Source organism: Amphiprion ocellaris, chromosome 4 (genome assembly GCF_022539595.1).
Source record: "Amphiprion ocellaris isolate individual 3 ecotype Okinawa chromosome 4, ASM2253959v1, whole genome shotgun sequence".
Taxonomy (NCBI): domain Eukaryota; kingdom Metazoa; phylum Chordata; class Actinopteri; family Pomacentridae; genus Amphiprion; species Amphiprion ocellaris.
Window position 1 is genome coordinate 11,136,347 of NC_072769.1, and position 21,084 is coordinate 11,157,430.

Genomic DNA, 21,084 nt, shown 5'->3' on the forward strand with positions numbered 1-21,084 from the left:
GTGTCTGGAAAAAAATGCTTTTTTGGTCACCATGTGTGGTATACCATCAAATCGCTCCTCTAGGATTTTTTTTGATGCTTTTAATGGCAACTGGAACATGGAATTTAGAATATCCTACCAGGACAAATCACAAAAATGCCACATTAATAACTTATTTCTCAAATTTACATATGCAGGTGAAGAAAGCAACATTGATATTTCTTCTTTTCGACACGAGTTTGTAAGTTCATTATTCTCCTGTTGATTATTTTTGTATTGCTTTCCCTCTTTCTCTAAGGATTGTTTTGTTCTATCTCTATGTTCTGCAAGAAGCTCTCATATCGCTTAGTGAATGCTGAGAATAATGAGTCGGTTCTGCTACTTGCATTAATACAAATAATCACAGACAACACAAAAGTAATTTAAAAATACAGTCACATTTTAATACAAATATACAAGTACATAGAGAATTGTAATTCAAAGCATAGATATTTTGATACAAATTACAACATTATAGCAGTGAAAAGTCCATATTCATTCATCTGGCATAGATGTCATTCATATATTTCTTTTACGAACAAATTACCCACGATGACTGCTGACGTCTGCATATTGTAGCTACTCTTACTGCGCGCCTGCAGTCAGCAGAAGTTCAGTACTGAAGGCCGTCACGACAGGAGGACTCTGTTGTCTTTGGCCCACTTCCTCAGAGCTCGAATGATGTACTCAACCTGCGGGTTTCCTGAATTGCGCAGGAGGATTAGAACCTCTTTAAGGGTCTCCCTAGAACACAAACAGGATATATGAGGAAACAAGATTAGATCCAGAACGCTTATTGTATTTACACATCACGCCCACTCCGACAGAGATCAGAAGATGATAAACCCACAATCCAAACTATTGCATGGGAAAAAGAGACAAACATACTTGGACTCCTTGTTTGCCAGAATGAGCTGGAAGATGCCGACACATGCTCCTCTTTTGCCCTCCCAGTAGTTGGAGCCCGGGTCAAGCTTCTCCAGTGCATCAAAGGCTTTGGCTGCATAGTAGAACTGACCCATCTGAAACAACAGACTCAGATCATGAACACTGGTAGGCAACATGTTGTTTTCTCAAGATCAAACCAGATCCTTAGCTTTCAATCTGTGCCCACAGATTGCATTCGTAACACCATTTTTGGTTGCATTTCAAAAATATGGTGTGAAAACTGAGGGCAATACGAGGGATGACACCTCCACATGACCATAGCTACATTAAAATTTGTTTAAGCAGGATGTGACGATAAAGAAGCAGCCAAAACTAGCATGAGAAAAAAAACCCACAAAAATCTGCAGTGACATTCACAAATTCACAAAGTGGCAAACTTACAGTGTGGGAATGTACATTTACTCAAACACTGTTCTTATGCACAAATTGGAGGTTTTCTTGCCACTTTTTCTTCTTCCTCTACTACATTTAGAGGGAAGTGTTGTACTTTTGACCTCACAGCATTCACCTGTCTTAAGATTTTTGAACACAAAACATTAGGAGCTCACAAAATATAAATGAAACTACCCATCAGTTTATATGAGTCCAGCTGAAAACAAAAAGCTTAGTCAATCAACAGAATATTAAGCATCAGATTCATTTGTAATAAAAAATAATCATTAGTTGTAGTTGGTCACAAAAAAGTCCACACTTCGACTAACTACAACAGTAAAATCCTGGCGTTATATTAATGCATGAGCAATAGCAATCTTATTACATACTGTATAACAGTTACATACCTTCCTGCATTCAGTACTTTTACTTTTAATGCTTTAAGTCCATTTTCATATAATACTTGCATGCATTTTTGTAAGCTATGCTTTTTAATCCAGGACTTTTACTTGTAACTGTGTACTCTTACAGTGTGGTATTAGTACCTTTACTTTAAAAATACTGACATTTAGAATTGTGCTACACAGAATAGAAAGACTCCTTCCCTTAGCAACGTAACTGGGTATTTTAACAAGGGAATGGCCACCTGTAGATACTGGTGCAGCAGCAGAAATTAGTATTTACCTCTCAAGCAAAAACACCCCAAATTTCTGCTGCTAGGTTCTGAACCTGAGTATTTTCTGCTTTTCTCAGTTCATTGTGAAGGGAATATCTTCTGTTTTAGACTGTGGTTAAATAAAACGCATGAAAATATTTACAAAACATTTCTAAACTATTGTCATTTTATTTATAAAAAATGTAATATGTAAAATATGAAAACCACTAGTTCCAACCCTATTTTTAAATTCATCACAAAAGACCAAAAAAAATTTTGAAAAATGATGTCATCTGATTTCTTTCTCGGTATCCAACTAAGAGTCTAAAATAAAAATAAAAAATAATTATGCAGAAATATAAAACAGTGCATAGCACATGTGAGGAGCAAGAATGAGAGAATGTCACCATGTTTGCATGATAAATGAATTAATTCAAAACTTGATGGATTACTACGTATATTCATTATGTAAGTGATCACCACAGACATACGATAGAAGAGGCAAAAGATGGAGGATGAAATTACCTTGTAGCAGTCGTTTGCAATGAGCTGCAGCAAACTGAAGGAATCCGAGGAAGTGCCCATCTTCAGATAGAGCTCCCAGGCAAGCTGACCCTTCTGGTTCATTATGTCTGACAAGAAGAAGATCAGTGTTCAATAATCCATTGTTCACAGGCAGCTTCAGCTTTCATAGATTAAAATTGGGAAAATAATACAGGCCGTGGGCAGGTTTTATTGATGTAGATTAAGTCAAGAAAGGAAGAAAAAAATCCTAGAGCGGAGATTTCCATTTCTTAGAGCTGCTGAGTGTAACATTAGCTGTGTTAAAGAGTGATCCTAAATTCTTTACAGGCCTGAGGCTAGAAATCTGGCGGAGATGTTTGATTCAGATCCCAGCCTCAGTGAATCCGTATAAAGGCTCCTTCAGTTCTGTTTTCACTGGGTTACGGTATCCGAGAGTGTTCTCTGTGCTTTCATGTCATCAGGTGAAGACAACTGTACCCTTTTTTCATGTCTATCCTAAAAAGGCTTTGCAGCTGTTTGTGCAGCTGGTGCCAAACACAGCAGCAAGCCTGTGGTGAAGAAACTGGATCATTTTTGCTCTCATTTTGGCAGTTTTACATAATATATGCAAAACTACTTGTGTTCATACCTAACAAACACATAACCAAGTCTGAAATTAAGAGCTGGTATTCTCATGACAGGGGACTGTTGCACTGGAAATACCTTCTAAAATGTTTGTGTTTTTTTTAACAGTGGAAGCCGATCTGGTTGAAGATCTTTAAATGTCTGTGCAAAACTTCAGCCTGAGATCTGTTCAGAGTTGATGAAGTAAAGGTGCCTGTGTTGTTAGGATTTATTTTTTTAAGGTAGTACTAACTGAACACTGAAATTGATACTGCATATGAGTGTTACAATATTGATAATAATAGCCATTTAATGTGCAATGACTGCATGAGTTGTGCTTGAACTTTAAAAGGGAAGAGATGGAGCTAAGCACTAACTCCTAGCTCTGATGGATACAGACAGGTCAGGCTGGAAAGCTACAGCCGCTTACAAAAAATGTTTCTTCTTCTACACACACACACTAACAAAGATAGAGTTCTGGCTTTGATACACAGCACAGTCCTATTTCCTTATAATGCAACAACTACTTGTACTGACACTGCTAACAAAAGGTTGTTTGAGGGAGAAAACCAGAATAATCCTCCCTAAAGGACACCTGCATCCTCCCTATGAGATACCACTAATGGCTGCATCACATCTCAGCTAACAATGGAATAATACCAACTGGTAGAAAGCAGGAAGACGTTTGCAGGAGGTTCTTTTTACAGGGTGCAGCTCCTGGGGATTGGATGAATCGTGTGCCAAGAGACATGGACATATCTGTGCACCAACTAATGGGAGAGCTAAGTCTAAACCACAGTTCATCCCCACCTTTAGCCAATCACATTTCAATATTTGAATTATATGTTTGTGTTTTATAACCAATCACATTTCACCATACTGTATAAAATGTCCTGTTCATATCAGACTTTATCCTTTTCTGGGAGGCTGTTTCAAACAGAAAAGGTCCTTGTACAAGATTCTTTTGAGACACTGATAATTACAAAATAAACAACTTCATTGGAGAGAAGTAGTTTGTCTTCTACCTCAAAAAACAAACACGCTCAACAGTGCTCAGATTTCTTATATCTTTTCTCCAAACATTTTGTTTATGTTTGAAACTCTGTTCTGATTGATGCACTGATATAGTATTTGTTGATTAACTGGAGTTTATAATTTCATGTCTTGCAATGAGTGAACTCGTGTTATTTTTACTGCACTCTGTAATTCTTTTGGTATTGGGGCCTTTTTTTCTGACATTGTCTCACATATAAATTGTGTTATGAAAAATATTGCCACTCCTTGCAAAAAATATTTTTGTAATTAATTAAATACATTGTACTACCACCAGTATAACCACTATACATACAGCATCGTGCCAGCCAGCTGAGATAAACATAGTCATTCTTGATCTTCTCACTCTGAATGAGCAGAAAAATCTACAAAGGAAAACATTTAATTAGTACAAAAACTAGTCAATGGTTAAGTGAAAGGATGAAAAATAACTGCCGAAGATAATTTATCAATTAAAATACCTCCTCTGCCTCTTTGTAGTTGCCAAGCGCTGCTTTAGCCTGAGCATAGTTGAAGTTGAATGTATCATCATTGTAGAAGTAACCCTGAAAAAAGAAAAGGATAGTGGCAGTGCCAACATGTCCAGAAATAAAGCATGAAGTGTCAGCTTTTCATATGTAGCATGAATAATGTGGGACAAAGGAAAACGCACTTGAAAAAATGCACTGCAGCTTTAAAGAACCACTTGTCTACTGAAGTGACAATTCTCACCCAGCATGTGGGATCCTTTTATTAAACCTCATCTTATTTTATCAGAGCAAAATATTAACACTGATTCTTCAATGGTAAAATACCATACAATGATTTCAACACTAACCTTGACTGAATTCAGATATATGAGAACGTCTTCAAACTGCCTCAAGAGGAAGAAGCAGGAGGCCATGCATTGTCTGCCTGGAATAGTATCTGAAAGGGAAAAAAATGTCATACATACAAGCTCGCACGCTGTAGCTTTAAAGAACAATATTGATGAAATTTTGATTTGGAGTACCGCATTCACTAGCCGAGCCTCCAACCAACTGAAAGAACTGCTGGGCAATTTTCAAATGATCCCTCTGAAGGATAAAAGCACAAAAACACACATTTGTCTCACAGTCAGAGCTATCATATCTGTTTGCATGTAACTCTGCAAATTTAACAGAAGTACTCACTGATCCAATTTCTTGTCCCAATGCAGCATTTACCACTCCTTTCAAAATATACTCCTGAGAAAATAATAAATAATCTTAGTGAATCATTTGATCTATTGTTTCATCGCTGCTTCAAACCCCATCAAAATCCATTCCAACAAGTTAAAAACACACATAAAAGAGATTCAAGTGCCAAGCGCTCCTTGAGTTTCACATGCTTTCAGATCTGGGAGACATTAAAAGTGCCTTTGAAGATTAAAAAGAAAATGGTCAGAGGAAAGAAAAATCTCCTCAGGAACTCTTAAGTGAAGCAAGCAGAAATGGTTTATTAACAAGCTTCATTTAAACAGAAATAATTGTGGTTTTCATTTCACATTCTCTTTGCTGCAAGACTGTGGAAGATATCAAGCTTTGATAGCAAAATAGTCTATATTTGCACTTTTTACGTTAAAGTAGAATGGGGCAGAATTAGAGTCGCTTGTTGACGTCAGATAGGGACATCACAGTGGAAATATCACATTAAAATGTATTGTCACCTGAGGTGTGGTGGGAACCAAATCTTCGATGAGGTTGTAAGCTTCCTGGATGTCATCTGGAAACATAAAATGGAGAATGTGAATCCCTAAACTAAGATAGGTTTTCTATGAAATCTAAGAATCAAATGAACTATTCTTCAAATGAATAGCAACGGTGTTATCTTTGACCAGGACATGTCCTTTAACTCGCACATAAAACAAATCTGTAGGACTTCCTTTTTCCACCTGAGAAATATTGTGAAAATCAGGAACATCCTGTCTCAGAGTGATGCAGAAAAACTAGTCCATGCATTTGTTACTTCTAGGCTTGACTACTGTAATTCCTTATTATCAGGTTGTCCCAATAGCTCTCTGAAACATCTACAGATGATCCAAAATGCTGCAGCCAGAGTACTGACGGGAGTTAGCAAGAGAGATCATATTTCTCCTATATTGGTTTCTCTTCATTGGCTTCCTGTTAAATCTAGAATAGAATTCAAAATCCTTCTTCTGACATATAAAGCTCTTAACAACCAATCTCCATCATATCTTAAAGACCTGATAGTACCATATTGTCCTAGCAGAACTCTTCGCTCTCAGACTGCAGGTTTACTTGTTGTTCCTAGAATCTCTAAAAGTAGAATGGGAGGCAGAGCCTTCAGTTATCAGGCACCTCTCCTGTGGAACCAGCTCCCAGTTTGGGTTCGGGAGGCGGACACCCTCTCTATTTTTAAGACCAGGCTTAAAACCTTCCTTTTCGACAAAGCTTATAGTTAGGGCTGACTGGGGGACCCTGACGGGGTATGCTGGTGTTTTCATTTGCAAAACTGACTTCCCCTCTTGACGTCCCTTTAGTTCTGCCCCTAGTTATGCTGCTATAGGCCTAGACTGCTGGGGAACCTCTCTTGATGCACTGAGCCCTTCTCTAACTACCTATGTATTTACTACATATACCATTATTGCATTACATTCACTCTGTTTCTTTCTGTGTCCTTTCTCCGAGTGTCCCTGGTCCCAGAGCTGGATGCTGGATGCTTCAGATGTGTGGCTGTGTTTTATGCTCCTTGTGTCCCACCCCCCACCTCTCTATCTCTACCCCTCTATCTCTACCTCTACCCCTCTATCTCTACCTTTCTACCTCTTCTGTCCCTCTCAACCCGCCCGGCCAGCAGGCAGATGGGTCTCCCCACATTAGAGCCGGGTTCTGCTCGAGGTTTTTTTCCCTGTTAAAAGGGTGTTTTCCTTGCCACTGTCGCCTTTTGGCTTGCTCTGGGGGTCAGGCATATGGGTTCTGTAAAGCGTCTCGAGACAATTTGACTGTAATTGGCGCTATATAAATAAAATTGAATTGAATTGAATTGAATGTTAACTGAGATGCTGGATGGCATTTTTCAAAAAAAAAAAATTGATACTGAATACTAAGTATCACATAATTGAAATATTATGTTGATATACTGCAGGTGATTGCACTTGAAAATAAAGGTTTAAATTATACTAGTATTTTCCATTTTATCCCATGTTTTGCTCGGTCTGGAAAACTGCAGTGCTGTGGCTACACACCTTGTCTGAGATAGTAGATGACCAGGTTGAGTCTGGCCTCGGGGATCACGTCGATCAGAGGAGGCAGTACCTGCAACGCCCCCTCCCCACCACGAAACACCACCTGCAGTACACAGGGATATAGAGTGTGGATGTCTAGCATATAAGTCACTAACGTATGTGCACCCACACACCCATACACTCACAGTCAGAGCCTGTGAAGAGCTTACCAGGTTGTGTCGGATAAGCTCCTTAGCAAACTCAAAGGAGCAGGAGGAGATGTCGATTAGGTTCTTCAACTCCGCCTAAAAGGAAGAGAGAGTACACACATGAGTCACACCTACCACCAGGTCCTCTCATCAAAGAAAGGAAAAGGCCAAGCAGCTGCTGGCTCGACTGTAATGGAATACACGGGGTAAGGAATAAAACATTAATGCAAGATTTTCAGTAAAAGCACATTAACTTTAAAATAACCCCACAAAAATGTCAACGATTGTATTATTTGTTGGAACATTTATGTTAACCTAGTAGTGCGTGGTGATATGGAGCTGTTCATTTCATTTTATTCTCACAGTAATGTAAGGCGTATTTGTAATACTTGTCCTTCAAAGCTTCTTACACAGATATCTTTTCATCTATTCATTTACAAAGGTGAAAATATGCGAACCACCAGCATATCAATCTGGATATGAAGCATTCAAACAGTGAGTACCTCGGCTGCCTTGCCGTTGTAAAGCCTGAAGTGGTTGCAGGCCTTGAGGTTGAGAGCGATGGTGGAGTCAGGGATGTTCTGCAGGTAAACGGCCAACACCTCCTGGGACACATCGTAGTAATCGAGCTTGTAGTAACACAGAGCCACGTACACTTTCAGAGCCAGGAAGTCTCTGAAAAGACCAGATATAGTCAGATTGTTAAAGTGGTTTTTAGACTTATTTGTTTTTGTCTTTACATAGGAGAGCATATGCATAATGATGTAATTAAAGTATTGGGTGATTCCATCTCAAATCATCACATTTTTAGAACTAGTTTTCTGCTCTGCCATCTTGGCTGAGATTTTATAGCATATAATATGGATATTTATCAAGGTATTTGTGAAATTTTAGATTGATATATCAGATACTTTTCACGATTTTTGTTTTGTAATTGCTGTTGACCCACTTTTAAAAGTTATTTTTGGCCTATTTAAATTTGAAATACGTTTGAACAACAGTATCTCAGAACATGTCAAAGATAAAAGCCTGAAATTTTCATTGTTTTATTTCTCATTGTGCAACTGATTCAGAAAATGTAATTTTGGACAAGTTTGTTGTTGATTTTTTTTTTTCCATATTTCAGCTCAACTACAATCATAGATTATGAGATCTACTTGTGCAGTATTTCAGATCCTGACAGACATGATGACAAATTTCAAATTTTTATCTTATATATTGTCGTTCAAACAAAACCTCAAATTTCAATGTTCTGTTGTCAAAATGTCAAAAATCCTACTTTTTCTTCTGGTATTTATAATGGTTTCTCTTTCAGCTGAAGAACTCTCAGAAAAATGCTGGAAGTACCACATCTGTCCATCTGCATCTGAACGCAAAACAGTGGAACTCTGCGCTCTTTGCACAATAATCACATTGTACTAACCACAAACACGAGTGTGACAATGGATTCCTTTCTTGCCTAATTCAGATTTGGTAGTTAGTATATCAGTCTATGCTGAGAAACATTAATGGATATCCAATAGATGTCATGATTTCATTCTAAAAAGGTTGGAAGCAATATTATTTTCATATATGGCTTAATTTGCCTTAGATGTAATAGTGTTTTAAAAGGATCAATGCATTTGGGAGTTACATCAGATAAGATGGAGATTTGTTGGCTTGAACTACAACTGTAATGTGTGGTATTAGGTTTGTATCTAATTGAAAAGAGCAGTACAGCCTGGGTCACTCCACACACTACACAAGTACTATTCCTCTGATGTCTGTATCTCATCCAGTTAAGCACAAGTTAACTTAGAAGAACTGTCTTCACTGTTTACTTGCTAAGGCAATGAGGAAAACAGGGGCAGGGATTGGTGACACTGAATACTCCAAAGCCTCCTGCATTCAATTTTTTTGAATATAAATGTCTATATTTTCACTACAGATGTTGAATAAAACCTCACCTAGTGAAAAAAACACTAGAGATAAGAAGCTATCACAGCAATATATTAGGAATATATTAGGAAACACCTAGAAATGTCATAGCAAGGAATGGATATTTGCAGACTTTAGCAATGTGTTCAATTTTACTGTACTCCTCTTATTTTTTTTTGTTGCATTTTTCTGTTATCAGTCACAAGAAGCAGTTGCGGTATGACATATTTGCATTCCGACAAGGAGTGTGCTCAGAGTAGCTGCAGAGGCCAGCAGCTGCCTCTGGTAAATCTGCTGTCAGACTAGTAAAAAACCTCAGATACATAACTGGTCCAATATATGTAGGAAAGAAGTGAAGGGATATCTAGTGTTAGATGAAGCCAGCTTACCAGTTCTGCTGCATTTCCACCTGCATTCCTGCATTAATTTTGTGCTTCCACAAGGTGTGAAGCATGTGAAGTCTAATATTCCTCCATTATCAGCTCTCACCTATCAAGGTGATGCTAGCTTTGAAGAACAGCAGGAGTGTGAAACTAATTAAAGAGAGTCAAAGAGAGCAAAATGCACAGACCTGTTCTGCAGCAGCAGGCGTTTATAGATGTCTATAGCCTCCTGATAGTGGGAGCGCATGTAGTGGATGGACGCCAGGCTCAGTTGGTCCTCAGTCACATCCTCCAAGTTCTGGTGGAAACCCATCAGCCTCTTCTCATTATTGAACTAAGACACAATATTAAGACAACAGACAATGAGGGGTACATTTAGAGTGACAAAGATTTGGGGAAAATAAGAAGATATGAATCAAACTCAGGAAGAAGCTGTTTGGGGATGGAATAAACTATAAGAATTAACCACTGAAAGGTTGTTCAGCAAATACACTGTAGTATAATAATAGTGTCATCATTTTCAAACCTTGTGAGCCAAGTGGAAGAGCAGCCGGTTTTGAAGGGGAGACACTGGTGCTACAGAGTACAAGAGACAACAAATTTATTTATACAGTAAATCACATGGGAAATAGAGCACAATTCATTACATCCTTGCCTTCCTCTCTGCAGTCACATAACTGACTCAGCAGCACTGTAAGCTGATCAGGCAGAGAAGTTACACAGTGAGTGGGGAGTGGTTCACTGGGTGGTGGTCTAAAATCACACAGCAAACCCATTCAGCAACATCTGTGCACCTTCACGGCAGAAGTATACAGTTACAAGAACATTCAAATATCAATTGGAGCACAGAAGGGGCATCTATTGTTAGATTTATGCCCAAGTTTAACTTGTTACACATCAAAATAATTTGGTGAGCTAATTAAATTTGCACTAAAATTACATAACATAAATAATCTGAGTGAGACTTCACCTCAGCGTCTATTGGTTTCTATTCTAAAAAAAAACCCGAAACATATGTTACATGGAAACATATGTGGCCAGATTTGACCTTTTTGTGTCAAGTAGTTAAAATTCTGTATGGATACTATACGTGGTAAACATGTGAATGATCAGTCAACAAAATGCTCTATAAAATCTAGCGGTGAGTCGACTGATGAACTTAGTAAGTAGACTTTTAGAAACACACTGCACAGAAACCTATTCAGACAAATTTTCCTATTGAGGGATTTAATATTTACTGAAAAAATAACTTCTGTATAATTGTTTTTTTTTAAATACTGAGTGCAAATAAAATGGTCACGCTAATAAAACTGTACAAAATTTTGTGAGTCAGGAGGTTTTCATACACAGGAAAAATGTACAAAATGCCTACCTTTAGATGCAGCCTCCTCTGCATCTTTATAAAGCCCCAGAAAGAACAGGGCACAGGCCAGAAAGACCCACACCTCAGCAGGACATTCAGGGTTCAGGGTCAAAGACTTATACTCCTGTTGGAACATGACAAAAAAAATATTACAAATGTAATCCAACCCTACAAAATGCTGTCAATGCTTTATTCTACTTTATGTAAAATTCAATGAACTAAGTAATATATACTTTCTAACACGCACACATATACAACTAAAATTACCTCCATAGCTCTCTTGTAATCACCCAAGTGAAAGGCACAGTAGCCGATCCAGAGGTCTGCATGCTCCTCTTTTTCTCCAACACTTCTTTGAAACTAAAGATGACACAGCAACACATCAGCAGCAGCAGCACCTCAGTAACACAGTGTTGTCCGTAGCCCAGATAAAGGTGTGATTCTGTTTCTGAAACTTTAATTCCAGGTCCTGACACAAGATAATCTGCAGCAGAAATTGCAGTTAACAAATATTTAGGCCCTCTGTGAAAGTGCAACTGCTAATGATTCAGCCACACAGGCAAGTTAGTCCAGCAGTTCCATCTCAATTCCCTGAGCTATTTAATCTGTCTCATTTGATTATTTTTACTGAAGAGAATTTTGAATTGAACTGAATTAATCAGTATCAAAAAGCAGCTCTACTAACTTATCATGGGATTGTAGGTAACTGAACATACATAGCTTTTTGAGTTTAGTGTAAGTTTGATCACAACAAAAAGTGGTTAATAATTTCTTTATCTCTACACAGTGTAATATTTCCACTCTTACATCATTGGCTACTGCATATATCCACATTACAATCTGTTCAATCTTTTCCAAAGAATTGGAATTTCTCTATCTTTTTGAAGGTTGCGGCACTTACTACTTCGAGATTGAACCTAGTGCAACTGTTAAATCATAAACCTACTATCAGACTGTTTCCACTAACTGAAACAAAAATAATTGTGATGAGACATGTTTTAGTACTACAGCACACACAGAACAGGTAAGGACTCAATTCCTTGTAACGCATAAAATATTTAAACATCTAGTGATGGGGAGCCCTTTCCTCACAAACCTTGGCAGATTGCATTTATTTATTGTTACCTCAGGAAGTAGACTGAGTTATATATGTTCCCGTACCTCTAATAATGTCAAGGCCCCAAGGTAGTCTCTCTGTTGCAGGTATTCCTCCAAGCCAGGAACTTTAGTTTTGTTCTTCTTTTTCTCACTGATGCCCACGGGTGTCTCTCCTCCCACGGCTGGCTTCACACGTGAGAGGATCTGCAAAGGTACACGATTGAATTTTCTCCCATTATTACCCAACTTCCAGTGTTTTAGTGGTTGCTTTCAGTGGGCCAGAGTGACAGTCAGATAGGTTCAATTATGAGACCGCTACACCATTATAATGGCTATGATATTAAGTTCATAAAAGCTCACCATGTCGACGAGTCTTTAAGGAGGAGGTGTTGGCAAAGACTTGTTTACGACTGAGCCAGGTAACGGTGGTTGCTCCTCTCTATGAAAACAGACGTTAGCGATCAGTTAACCGTTAGCTACCTAAAAACTGTCGATGCCTACTTTCATCTCTCTTTGAAACCAGCCAGATATCGGCCCCACTGTAAATTTAATTCTCTTACGACTAACATGTCCGTGATAAAAACCGAATAAATAACACGTTTTCAACTATTTCGTGGTGTAGAATTGTGCTAAGTGGTACCTCGGTAGCCTTAGCTTATCGCTGTTTTAGCTAACAGCAGCATAGATTTAAATTTCTGCTCTTGGATTTTCAAAGTAAAGGTACAAGCGGGGGATCTGACCGTTTCGTGAGACATTCAAACACCTCTTGAACCTTTGCGTAGTGGTCCGAATACAAGGATTACAATTGCAGCAGAAAGAAAAGCTTAGACGTTCTATCAATTTTAAAATATTGGCCTCCAGTGACATTTATTGTGTTTGCAAACAGAGCCTGGCTGTTAACAGGAAGCAGTTCACCTCTTCTGTGCTGATCTTGACAACAGGGGTTTGTTCATTGTTGCCTAGCAACGGAATAGCGAGCGGTAGCGGTGCCGAGACATGAAAGGCTTAATTTTGACAGTATGTACCCTATTGAAGACGTGCATCAATCCATATATAAAACAAAAACTATAATAGTTCATCACCTAATTACGCCAATAGAGGAAATCTTATTATTTAGTGCATATTTCGTGAATGGTTTTCTCGAATTAGCCCCAGTGGCCTAATGGATAAGGCACTGGCCTCCTAAGCCAGGGATTGTGGGTTCGAGTCCCATCTGGGGTGGATGTGTTTTACGTCGTGGTGGGACGCGATTAAGAAATTTATCCGATCAATTACAGACTTTGTAATTTGCAATTAAATGCGTAGTTTGTTGGACGCGCTATTTTTTTCTGTAATTAATTAATCATAATCAACGTGTTAAGTCCCAGTCTTAGTTTTACCATGAAATACTTGGTCACAAACATGATAGAAAGCTGTTTTCATTTGACTTTTATAATTGATTAAGCAGATATTACATGTGACTTTCTAGACACAAACCTTGATCTGGAGGAGCGTTCCCAGGTGGTTTTTGTGTAATTTTATCTCATTCGGATGATGTCAGAATAATATAATCATGTCCAAACACACAAATCTGGAGTTTTGCTAGTGGGAAATTTTCATGCCTTGACATATATTTACTGGTAATCTGATGTATTTATGTGAGTTTTAGTGGTAAATTTATTCTCATGATCATTGCAGAAACTGGTAAAAACAAAATTCTTTCTTTCAGTTCTATTAGGAACAAACTTAGCCTTCAGCACCAAAGTCACAGCTGAACTCTGCGCAGAACATGAATATTTGTGGAGTTTACCTTCAAGCATCTCCTCCAGCACCTCTATGAATTTACAGAAAAAACAGTAAATAAGGCTTTAATTTAGCTGAAGGAGTCCTGTAGTGTAATTTTATGACCACATTAGTGCTGTTAAAAAAAAGGACTGTTTGGGAGATCACTTTAGAAGACATTTCATTCACCCTAGAACAACATAAATAAACAAACAAATGTAACATTTTTTCTCATTTATTGTGTTAATATATTTTGAATTTGGTGAAAAACAACTCAATCAACAATTTATTCAGGCAAAACAGACAACATTTAATTCTTTACAAAACTGTATTGAGAGGGACAGAAGAGATGGTCCTGGTATCTCTGGCTCTGACCTTGGGAGAAATTAGTACCATATTATTAATATTACATATTCAACCATATATTAAAAATGATCAAATATAACATTAAATTAGTATAATTTGTGAATAAGTGATAAAATATAAAGTATATGAACAGGTGTGGTGCAGCTAGTTTACACTGTAAAATGTTTTTAGTGTCTTTATAATATATCTTAATTGTAATTTGCTTTCTACACAAATTTACATGAATGATTGAATTAGGAATTATAAAGAAAATCTATTTTTATCAGAAGTCTGAAGCTCATACCCACCATTTGTCCTCAGTGAACAGCAGCAGCTCCCCGAGTAGCTGAGTTAAATAACAGACAATAAAAACATTAGTGAGACACCATTTAAAAAGTAACAAATATTCTTTGAATTACTAAACAGGTAATATGAGTATATAAACATATAAACACTCTATTGTATGTTTACTATCTTATTCTAAGTGTCTTTCTAGACAGATAAAAGGTCAGTTTCACTTTCTTTGTCCTCAGTGAGCAGCAGCAGCTCCCCAAGTGGAGGTGTAAGATAATAAAAGACATAATAGTAAGATGACATTTGAATGTTCCAATGACAGTGAAGCAGCCGTTAAATAGACAAACATTGAAAATAAAATAATGTTCAAGCTCAGACTCACATTTTTAATTCACATAGCCGCTGAACAACAGCTCAATCCAGAGAAGGAGATGGGGACGTAGCAAGAAAAATCAGTTAGCCAAATAATCTTTCAATTATTAAACAGGTAATATGAGTATGTAAACATATAAACACTCTACTGTACATCTACTGTCATATTCTAAGTTGCTATATATAAACAACAAAGCTCAGTTTCACTTTTTTGTCCTCAGTCAGCAGCAGCGGTTCCCCGAGTGGAGGTGTAAGATAATAAAAGACATAGAATTATTAGTAAAACAGCATTTGAATCTTTAAATGAGAGTGAATCATCAGGTAAATAGACAAACATACTGAAAATAAAATAATGGCAGAGGATAATACTTACTTTCTTTATCCACAGAGATGCTGAGCAACAGCTCACTCCAGAGAAGGAGAGGAGGATGTAGGCAGAAATATCAGTTAGCAAGACCAATAATCTTTGAATTACTAAATAAGTGATACTATATAAAGTATATAAACGTGTGTGGAGCATTATGCAGTTTACTCGCTACTTTACTTTTACTTTCTTGTTCTAAGTTGCTTTCAACACAAGTTAGTAGCTCATACTTACTTTTTTTTCCATCAGGGAGCTGCAGCAGCTCTCCGAGGGGTGGAAAGATAATGAAAGACATATAATAGTTAGTAAGACAACATTTGAATCTTTAAATGAGAGCTAATCAGCAAGTTAAATAGGTACATATTTTTACAATAAAATGTAAAAGCTCAAACTTACTTTCTTTATCCACAGAGATGCTGAGCAACAGCTCACTCCAGAGAAGGAGAGGAGGATGTAGGCAGAAATATCAGTTAGCAAGACCAATAATCTTTGAATTACTAAATAAGTGATACTATATAAAGTATATAAACATGTGTGGAGCATTATGCAGTTTACTCGCTACTTTACTTTTACTTTCTTGTTCTAAGTTGCTTTCAACACAAGTTAGTAGCTCATACTTACTTTTTTTCCATCAGGGAGCTGCAGCAGCTCTCCGAGGGGTGGAAAGATAATGAAAGACATATAATAGTTAGTAAGACAACATTTGAATCTTTAAATGAGAGCTAATCAGCAAGTTGAATAGGTACGTATTTTTACAATAAAATGTAAAAGCTCAAACTTACTTTTCTCAGCCAAAAGGCTGCTGAACAGCAGCTCAATCCAGAGAAGGAGAGGGGGAGGGAAGCAGAAATATCGGTTAGCAAGACAGACAGATAATCTTTGAATTACTAAACAGATAATATGATGTGTATTTGATTTGTATTATATAAACATAATAGAACCGTTGAATTAGCCTACAAAGGTTTAGTTTAGTTTAGTTTTTTATTAGTTTGGTTTAGTTTAGCTTAGCTTAGTTTAGCTTAGCTTAGCTTTAGTTTAGTTTATGTTAGTTTAGTGTAGTGTAACTCAGTGTCACTTTCATAGCCCAGAACGCTACAGCGGGGATTTTGGTTCATGCCAAGCATTTCTAACCCAAGTCTCCTTAGTTTTCGAACTTCAGCCTCATTCATATTCTACCAACAGGTCACGCATTGCCTATTTGATAGGCTTATTGACCGGTGATGCTCGTGACTGGGGGACTGCTGTGTGGAACCGTCAGGGTGTGCTGTGTAATTCTTATCCGGCTTTCGTTGAAGAAATGAAAAAGAACTTTGATCACCCAGTCAGTGGCAGGGATGCCATTTCCAGACTGCTGGACATTCAACAAGGACCCACAGTGTGGCAGCCTACGCACATGAATTCCGCACCCTCGCCACTGTGACCGATTGGAACAACTCCGCTTTAAGAGGAGCGTTTTACAGAGGATTAAATGACTCTTTGAAGGATGAATTAACGTTGAGACTAACCCTCTTCCTTGGACCTGTGGATTGCCATGGCTATAAAGCTGGATAATCGATTAAGAGAACGACGACGTGAGAGAAAGACACGTCCGCTGCGAGGATCCTTTCCTGGAGTCACCGTGGCATGTTCACCACCATCAGAACTATCCTCTGCGGAACCAGAGCCGATGCAGCTGGGTCACGCCAGGTTAACCCAACAGGAAAAGGACCATCGAAGAGCAGCTCGTCCCTGCCTGTATTGTGGAGGATCGGGTCACTTTGTTGCCAGCTGCCCTCAGCTGCCAGCAAAAGACAGGGCTCACCAGTAGAACGGGAGCTACTGGTGGGCCAAACTTCAACTTCTCCGCTTCAACGTTTCCAGTTTAATGCTACGCTGTGTTGGAAGTCCGTTTCCCTACCTGTCTCTGCCCTCGTGGATTCCGGCTCGGAGGAGTGTCTTCTGGATGATAATTTGCTAAGACAGCTGGGCATTCCTACCATTCCTCTGAGTCAGTCATTAGTAGCTCGCTCTATAAATGGACTTAGTTTAGCCAAAGTTTTCCAAAAGACTGTACCTGTTGCCCTAGTAATTGCTGGTAATCATAGAGAAGAATTAACCTTTTGTGTTATGGAGAATGCTAACCCTCCAATGGTGTTAGGCTACCCGTGGTTGGTTCGTCACAATCCACAGCTAGACTGGCGACTCAGGAAGGTTTCTTCCTGGAGTCCAGCCTGCAATCAGAGTTGCTTGCTGTCTTCCCTCACTCCATCAAGTTCAGAGGTTTCCAGTCCTTCCGAACCAATAAATTTAGACAATGTTCCTTCTCAGTATCATGATCTAGCTATGTTTTTTAGTAAATCCAAAGCACTTTCTCTTCCTCCTCATCGCCCATATGATTGTGCGATTGAGCTTTTAGACGGGGCCACATCATTACCTGTCTCCCAGGGGAACTCTGTAATACTTACCATAGTGGACCGTTTTTCTAAAGCAGCTCACTTTGTGCCTTTGCCCAAGCTTCCCTCTGCCAAAGAAACTACAGAAGCACTAGTCCAGAATGTCTTTCGTCTGCATGGAATACCTGCTGATATCGTCTCTGATCGTGGTCCTCAGTTCACATCAGAGGTTTGGAAAACCTTTTGTAATGCTCTGGGTGCCACTGTAAGTCTCACTTCTGGATATCACCCTCAGTCTAATGGACAAACCGAACGTGCTAATCAATCCTTGGAAGCCTTTTTGTGGTGTATGGTCTCAGAGAACCCTTCTTCTTGGTGTGACAGGCTTCCTTGGATTGAGTATGCCTATAACTCTTTCTCTAATGACTCGTCTGGCTTATCCCCGTTTCAGTGCTCTCTAGGTTACCAGCTACCCCTGTTTCCCTCCCAGGAATCGGAGATTAACATTCCCTCTGTCCACTCGCTGGTGCGTCGGATGCAGAGGACCTGGCGGCAAGCTCGGTTGGCACTTCTGTGGGCTACCCGGAGGATGGCTGCTCAGGCTAACTGCCATCAAGGGCCTGCCCTGGCTTATCGGCCTGGCCAGAAGGTATGGCTCCAGGTGAAGGACATTCCCCTGCATGTGGAGTCCCGGAAATTGGCTCCCAGGTTCATCGGGCCCTTTGAAGTGGACCATGTGGTTAACCCTTGCTTGGTACGTCTACGTTTACCTTCTACTATGAAAACTCACCTGACGTTTCATGTTTCGCAGTTGAAGCCTGTTGTGGACAGCGCTCTGGCCCTCCCTGTCCATCCCCCTCCTCCACCCAGGATTATCGATGGGCAGCCGGTTTACACGGTCAGACGCCTGCTGGACTCCCGTCGGCGAGGCCGGGGCCTTCAGTTTCTGGTGGACTGGGAGGGGTATGGTCCTGAGGAACGGAGTTGGGTTCCGAGGAATCATATTATGGACAGGACTCTGATTATTGACTTTTTTCGCCAACACCCGGACCACCTGGTTCGGGTACCTGGAGTTTCCCGTGGGGAGAGGGGGTACTGTCAGGCTGGCGGCTGCCAGATCTAGATAGTGCTCTCTCTCCCTCTCTCTCCTCCTTTTTTTCCTTTTTAGGTGTTCCTGGGAGTAATTGCTGCGCCAGGTGTTTCACATCATCCTCATCAGCCGGTTCAGGAGCAGGTGGAACACTGCCAATCAGACCTCACTCTCTCAGCATATAAGCAGACGCTACTCACCTCTCAGTGCCAGATCATGATACAGCCTGTACTGGTTTACTCGCACTCAATAGTTTTACGTTCTCTATTTCACATACCTGTAGTGATATTGTTTGTCTTCCTTCGTCGTAGTTTTGGATCTGCCTGCTCCTGCCTGGTCTCACCTGGATTCTTCGCCGTCTTCTTCACTCGGGGTTAATCCATCACAGCCGCTCCTTGGCGTCCTCTTCATACCTACCTGCCGTCTCAAGTTCTCCCTGGTTTTCGTCCACCTGAGGTCCTCCAGCGTGAGCCCGGTCTGAGCATCAGCCTAGTTTCAGTCTGTGATTGTTTATCTAAGTTATTCTGAGTGGCATTTTTTGTGCTCTATTGTTACTGTTTAGCCTGAGTCTCTAGAAGAGTGCATTCGAGCCTATTGTTTATGTTAAGGTTTAGAGCTTTGTAGTTTTAGTGAAGTTTCGTTAAAACCTTTCTTGCCTGGGTATTACCCACTGTGACTTAGCGCCTTAGGTTGTTGTTTGTCCGCCTCACCACTAGTAATGTTAGAGTGCTCATCTCGAGTATAGTGTAGACCAGTTTTGATCCTTGTTTTGGCTTGTAGTAAATCTCAGTTTGTGAATAAACTCTGTTGAACCGCTTCAGCGTGTCTGCTTGTTTCCTGCACCTGAGCTACCTGAGCCACCTGAGTATGACCTACTGAAACCGTAACAGTGTTTTTGTGTAGTTGTGTTTAGTTGTGCTGTGTTTGATTTCTTTTTTCTTTCTTCTTTGTGCCAAGTCAGAAAGTTGTACTAACCTTCGTCAGCAGCTCGGATGGAGAGATCACTTGTGAAGGTCAGTTGTGGTGTCAGCTTCAGTCGCCGTCATCCGCCCACCGTGGTCTTTTTGGAACAGGAGCCTCCTCCGAGTCGCTCTCCTCCCTGCTCCTCCTTCCAGGAGAGTCCAGGCCGGCGGATTGCGAAGCTACTGCAAAAGAGCTGCCACAACTGACCTCATCACAAGAATCATCAACGTTCACAAACTCAGTGTCACTTTCACAGCCATTGTCAGATTCAGAGTCAGAGCTGGAATCAGCAGGAAAAGGTGGAGGAGTAGAAGGAGGAGAAGAAGGAGCAGGAGGAGAAGCAGAAAGAAAAGCAGGATCAGCACAGGAGTAAGAAGGAGCAGCAGCGGGACGGTAAAAAGTAGGAGCAGGGGGGTAAAGCGTAGGAGCAGGGGGGTAAAGAGTAGGAGCAGGGGGGTAAAGAGGAGGAGCAGGGGGGTAAAGAGTAGGAGCTGGGGGGTAAAGAGTAGAAGCAGGGGGGTAAAGAGGAGGAGCTGCGGGGTAAAGACTAGAAGCAGGGGGGTAAAGAGGAGGAGCTGGGGGGCAAAGAGTAGAAGCAGGGGGGTAAAGAGGAGGAGCAGCGGGGTAAAAAGTAGAAGCAGGGGGGTAAAGAGGAGGAGCTGGGGGGTAAAGAGTAGAAGCAGGGGGGTAAAGAGGAGGAGCTGGGGGGTAAAGAGTAGAAGCAGGGGGGTAAAGAGGAGGAGCTGGGGGGTAAAGACTAGAAGCAGGGGGGTAAAGAGGAGGAGCTGGGGGGTAAAGACTAGAAGCAGGGGGGTAAAGAGGAGGAGCTGGGGGGTAAAGAGTAGAAGCAGGGGGGTAAAGAGGAGGAGCTGGGGGGTAAAGAGAAGGAGCTGGGGGGTAAAGAGTAGAAGCAGGGGGGTAAAGAGGAGGAGCTGGGGGGTAAAGAGGAGGAGCTGGGGGGTAAAGAGTAGAAGCAGGGGGGTAAAGAGGAGGAGCTGGGGGGCAAAGAGTAGAAGCAGGGGGGTAAAGAGGAGGAGCTGGGGGGTAAAGAGTAGAAGCAGGGGGGTAAAGAGTAGTAGCAGGGGGGTAAAGAGGAGGAGCTGGGGGGTAAAAAGTCAGAGCAGGGGAGTAAAGAGTAGGAGCAGGGGGATAAAGAGGAGGAGCAGTGGGTGGGCAAAAAGGACAAGCATCAGCA

The 21,084-nt window shown here is 40.3% G+C and overlaps 2 protein-coding genes, 1 long non-coding RNA gene and 1 other non-coding gene across 4 annotated transcripts; 2 read left to right on the plus strand and 2 right to left on the minus strand.

Moving 5' to 3' along the window:
- Window positions 1-397: 397 nt before the first annotated feature.
- Window positions 398-13,003, minus strand: ift56 (intraflagellar transport 56). Its single transcript, XM_023263707.3, has 18 exons — window positions 12,689-13,003; window positions 12,392-12,532; window positions 11,498-11,590; window positions 11,240-11,354; window positions 10,394-10,443; window positions 10,056-10,201; window positions 8,071-8,242; window positions 7,589-7,663; window positions 7,380-7,482; window positions 5,841-5,896; window positions 5,326-5,379; window positions 5,166-5,229; window positions 4,992-5,080; window positions 4,636-4,719; window positions 4,470-4,539; window positions 2,519-2,625; window positions 907-1,040; window positions 398-762 (listed from the first exon to the last, which is right to left on the minus strand). Exons 1-18 carry the CDS (start codon window positions 12,689-12,691, stop codon window positions 648-650), a joined length of 1,671 nt encoding a protein of 556 aa, XP_023119475.1. The 5' UTR covers window positions 12,692-13,003; the 3' UTR covers window positions 398-647.
- Window positions 13,004-13,476: 473 nt separating this feature from the next.
- On the plus strand, window positions 13,477-13,549 carry trnar-ccu (transfer RNA arginine (anticodon CCU)). Its single transcript has one exon. It is a non-coding gene; the product is annotated as a tRNA-Arg (tRNA).
- Window positions 13,550-14,319: 770 nt separating this feature from the next.
- LOC118469841 (uncharacterized) lies at window positions 14,320-15,252 on the minus strand. Its single transcript, XR_008601366.1, has 3 exons — window positions 15,111-15,252; window positions 14,743-14,780; window positions 14,320-14,464 (listed from the first exon to the last, which is right to left on the minus strand). It is a non-coding gene; the product is annotated as an uncharacterized LOC118469841 (long non-coding RNA).
- Window positions 15,253-17,087: 1,835 nt separating this feature from the next.
- On the plus strand, window positions 17,088-19,772 carry LOC129348709 (uncharacterized). Its single transcript, XM_055009670.1, has 2 exons — window positions 17,088-19,154; window positions 19,238-19,772. Exon 1 carries the CDS (start codon window positions 17,088-17,090, stop codon window positions 18,957-18,959), a length of 1,872 nt encoding a protein of 623 aa, XP_054865645.1. The 3' UTR covers window positions 18,960-19,154; window positions 19,238-19,772.
- The last annotated feature ends 1,312 nt before the right edge of the window (window positions 19,773-21,084 follow it).

Excerpts from the sequence above, each read along its gene's own strand:
- LOC129348709 (XM_055009670.1), top strand. The coding sequence starts at position 17,088 with ATGTTCACCACCATCAGAACTATCCTCTGCGGAACCAGAGCCGATGCA.
- ift56 (XM_023263707.3), bottom strand. Across the intron at positions 10,444-11,239 it reads AGAGGAGGCTGCATCTAAAG|CACCAGTGTCTCCCCTTCAA; the intron begins GTAGGCATTTTG and ends TGTACTCTGTAG. Across the intron at positions 7,483-7,588 it reads AGCTTATCCGACACAACCTG|GTGGTGTTTCGTGGTGGGGA; the intron begins GTAAGCTCTTCA and ends TGTGTACTGCAG.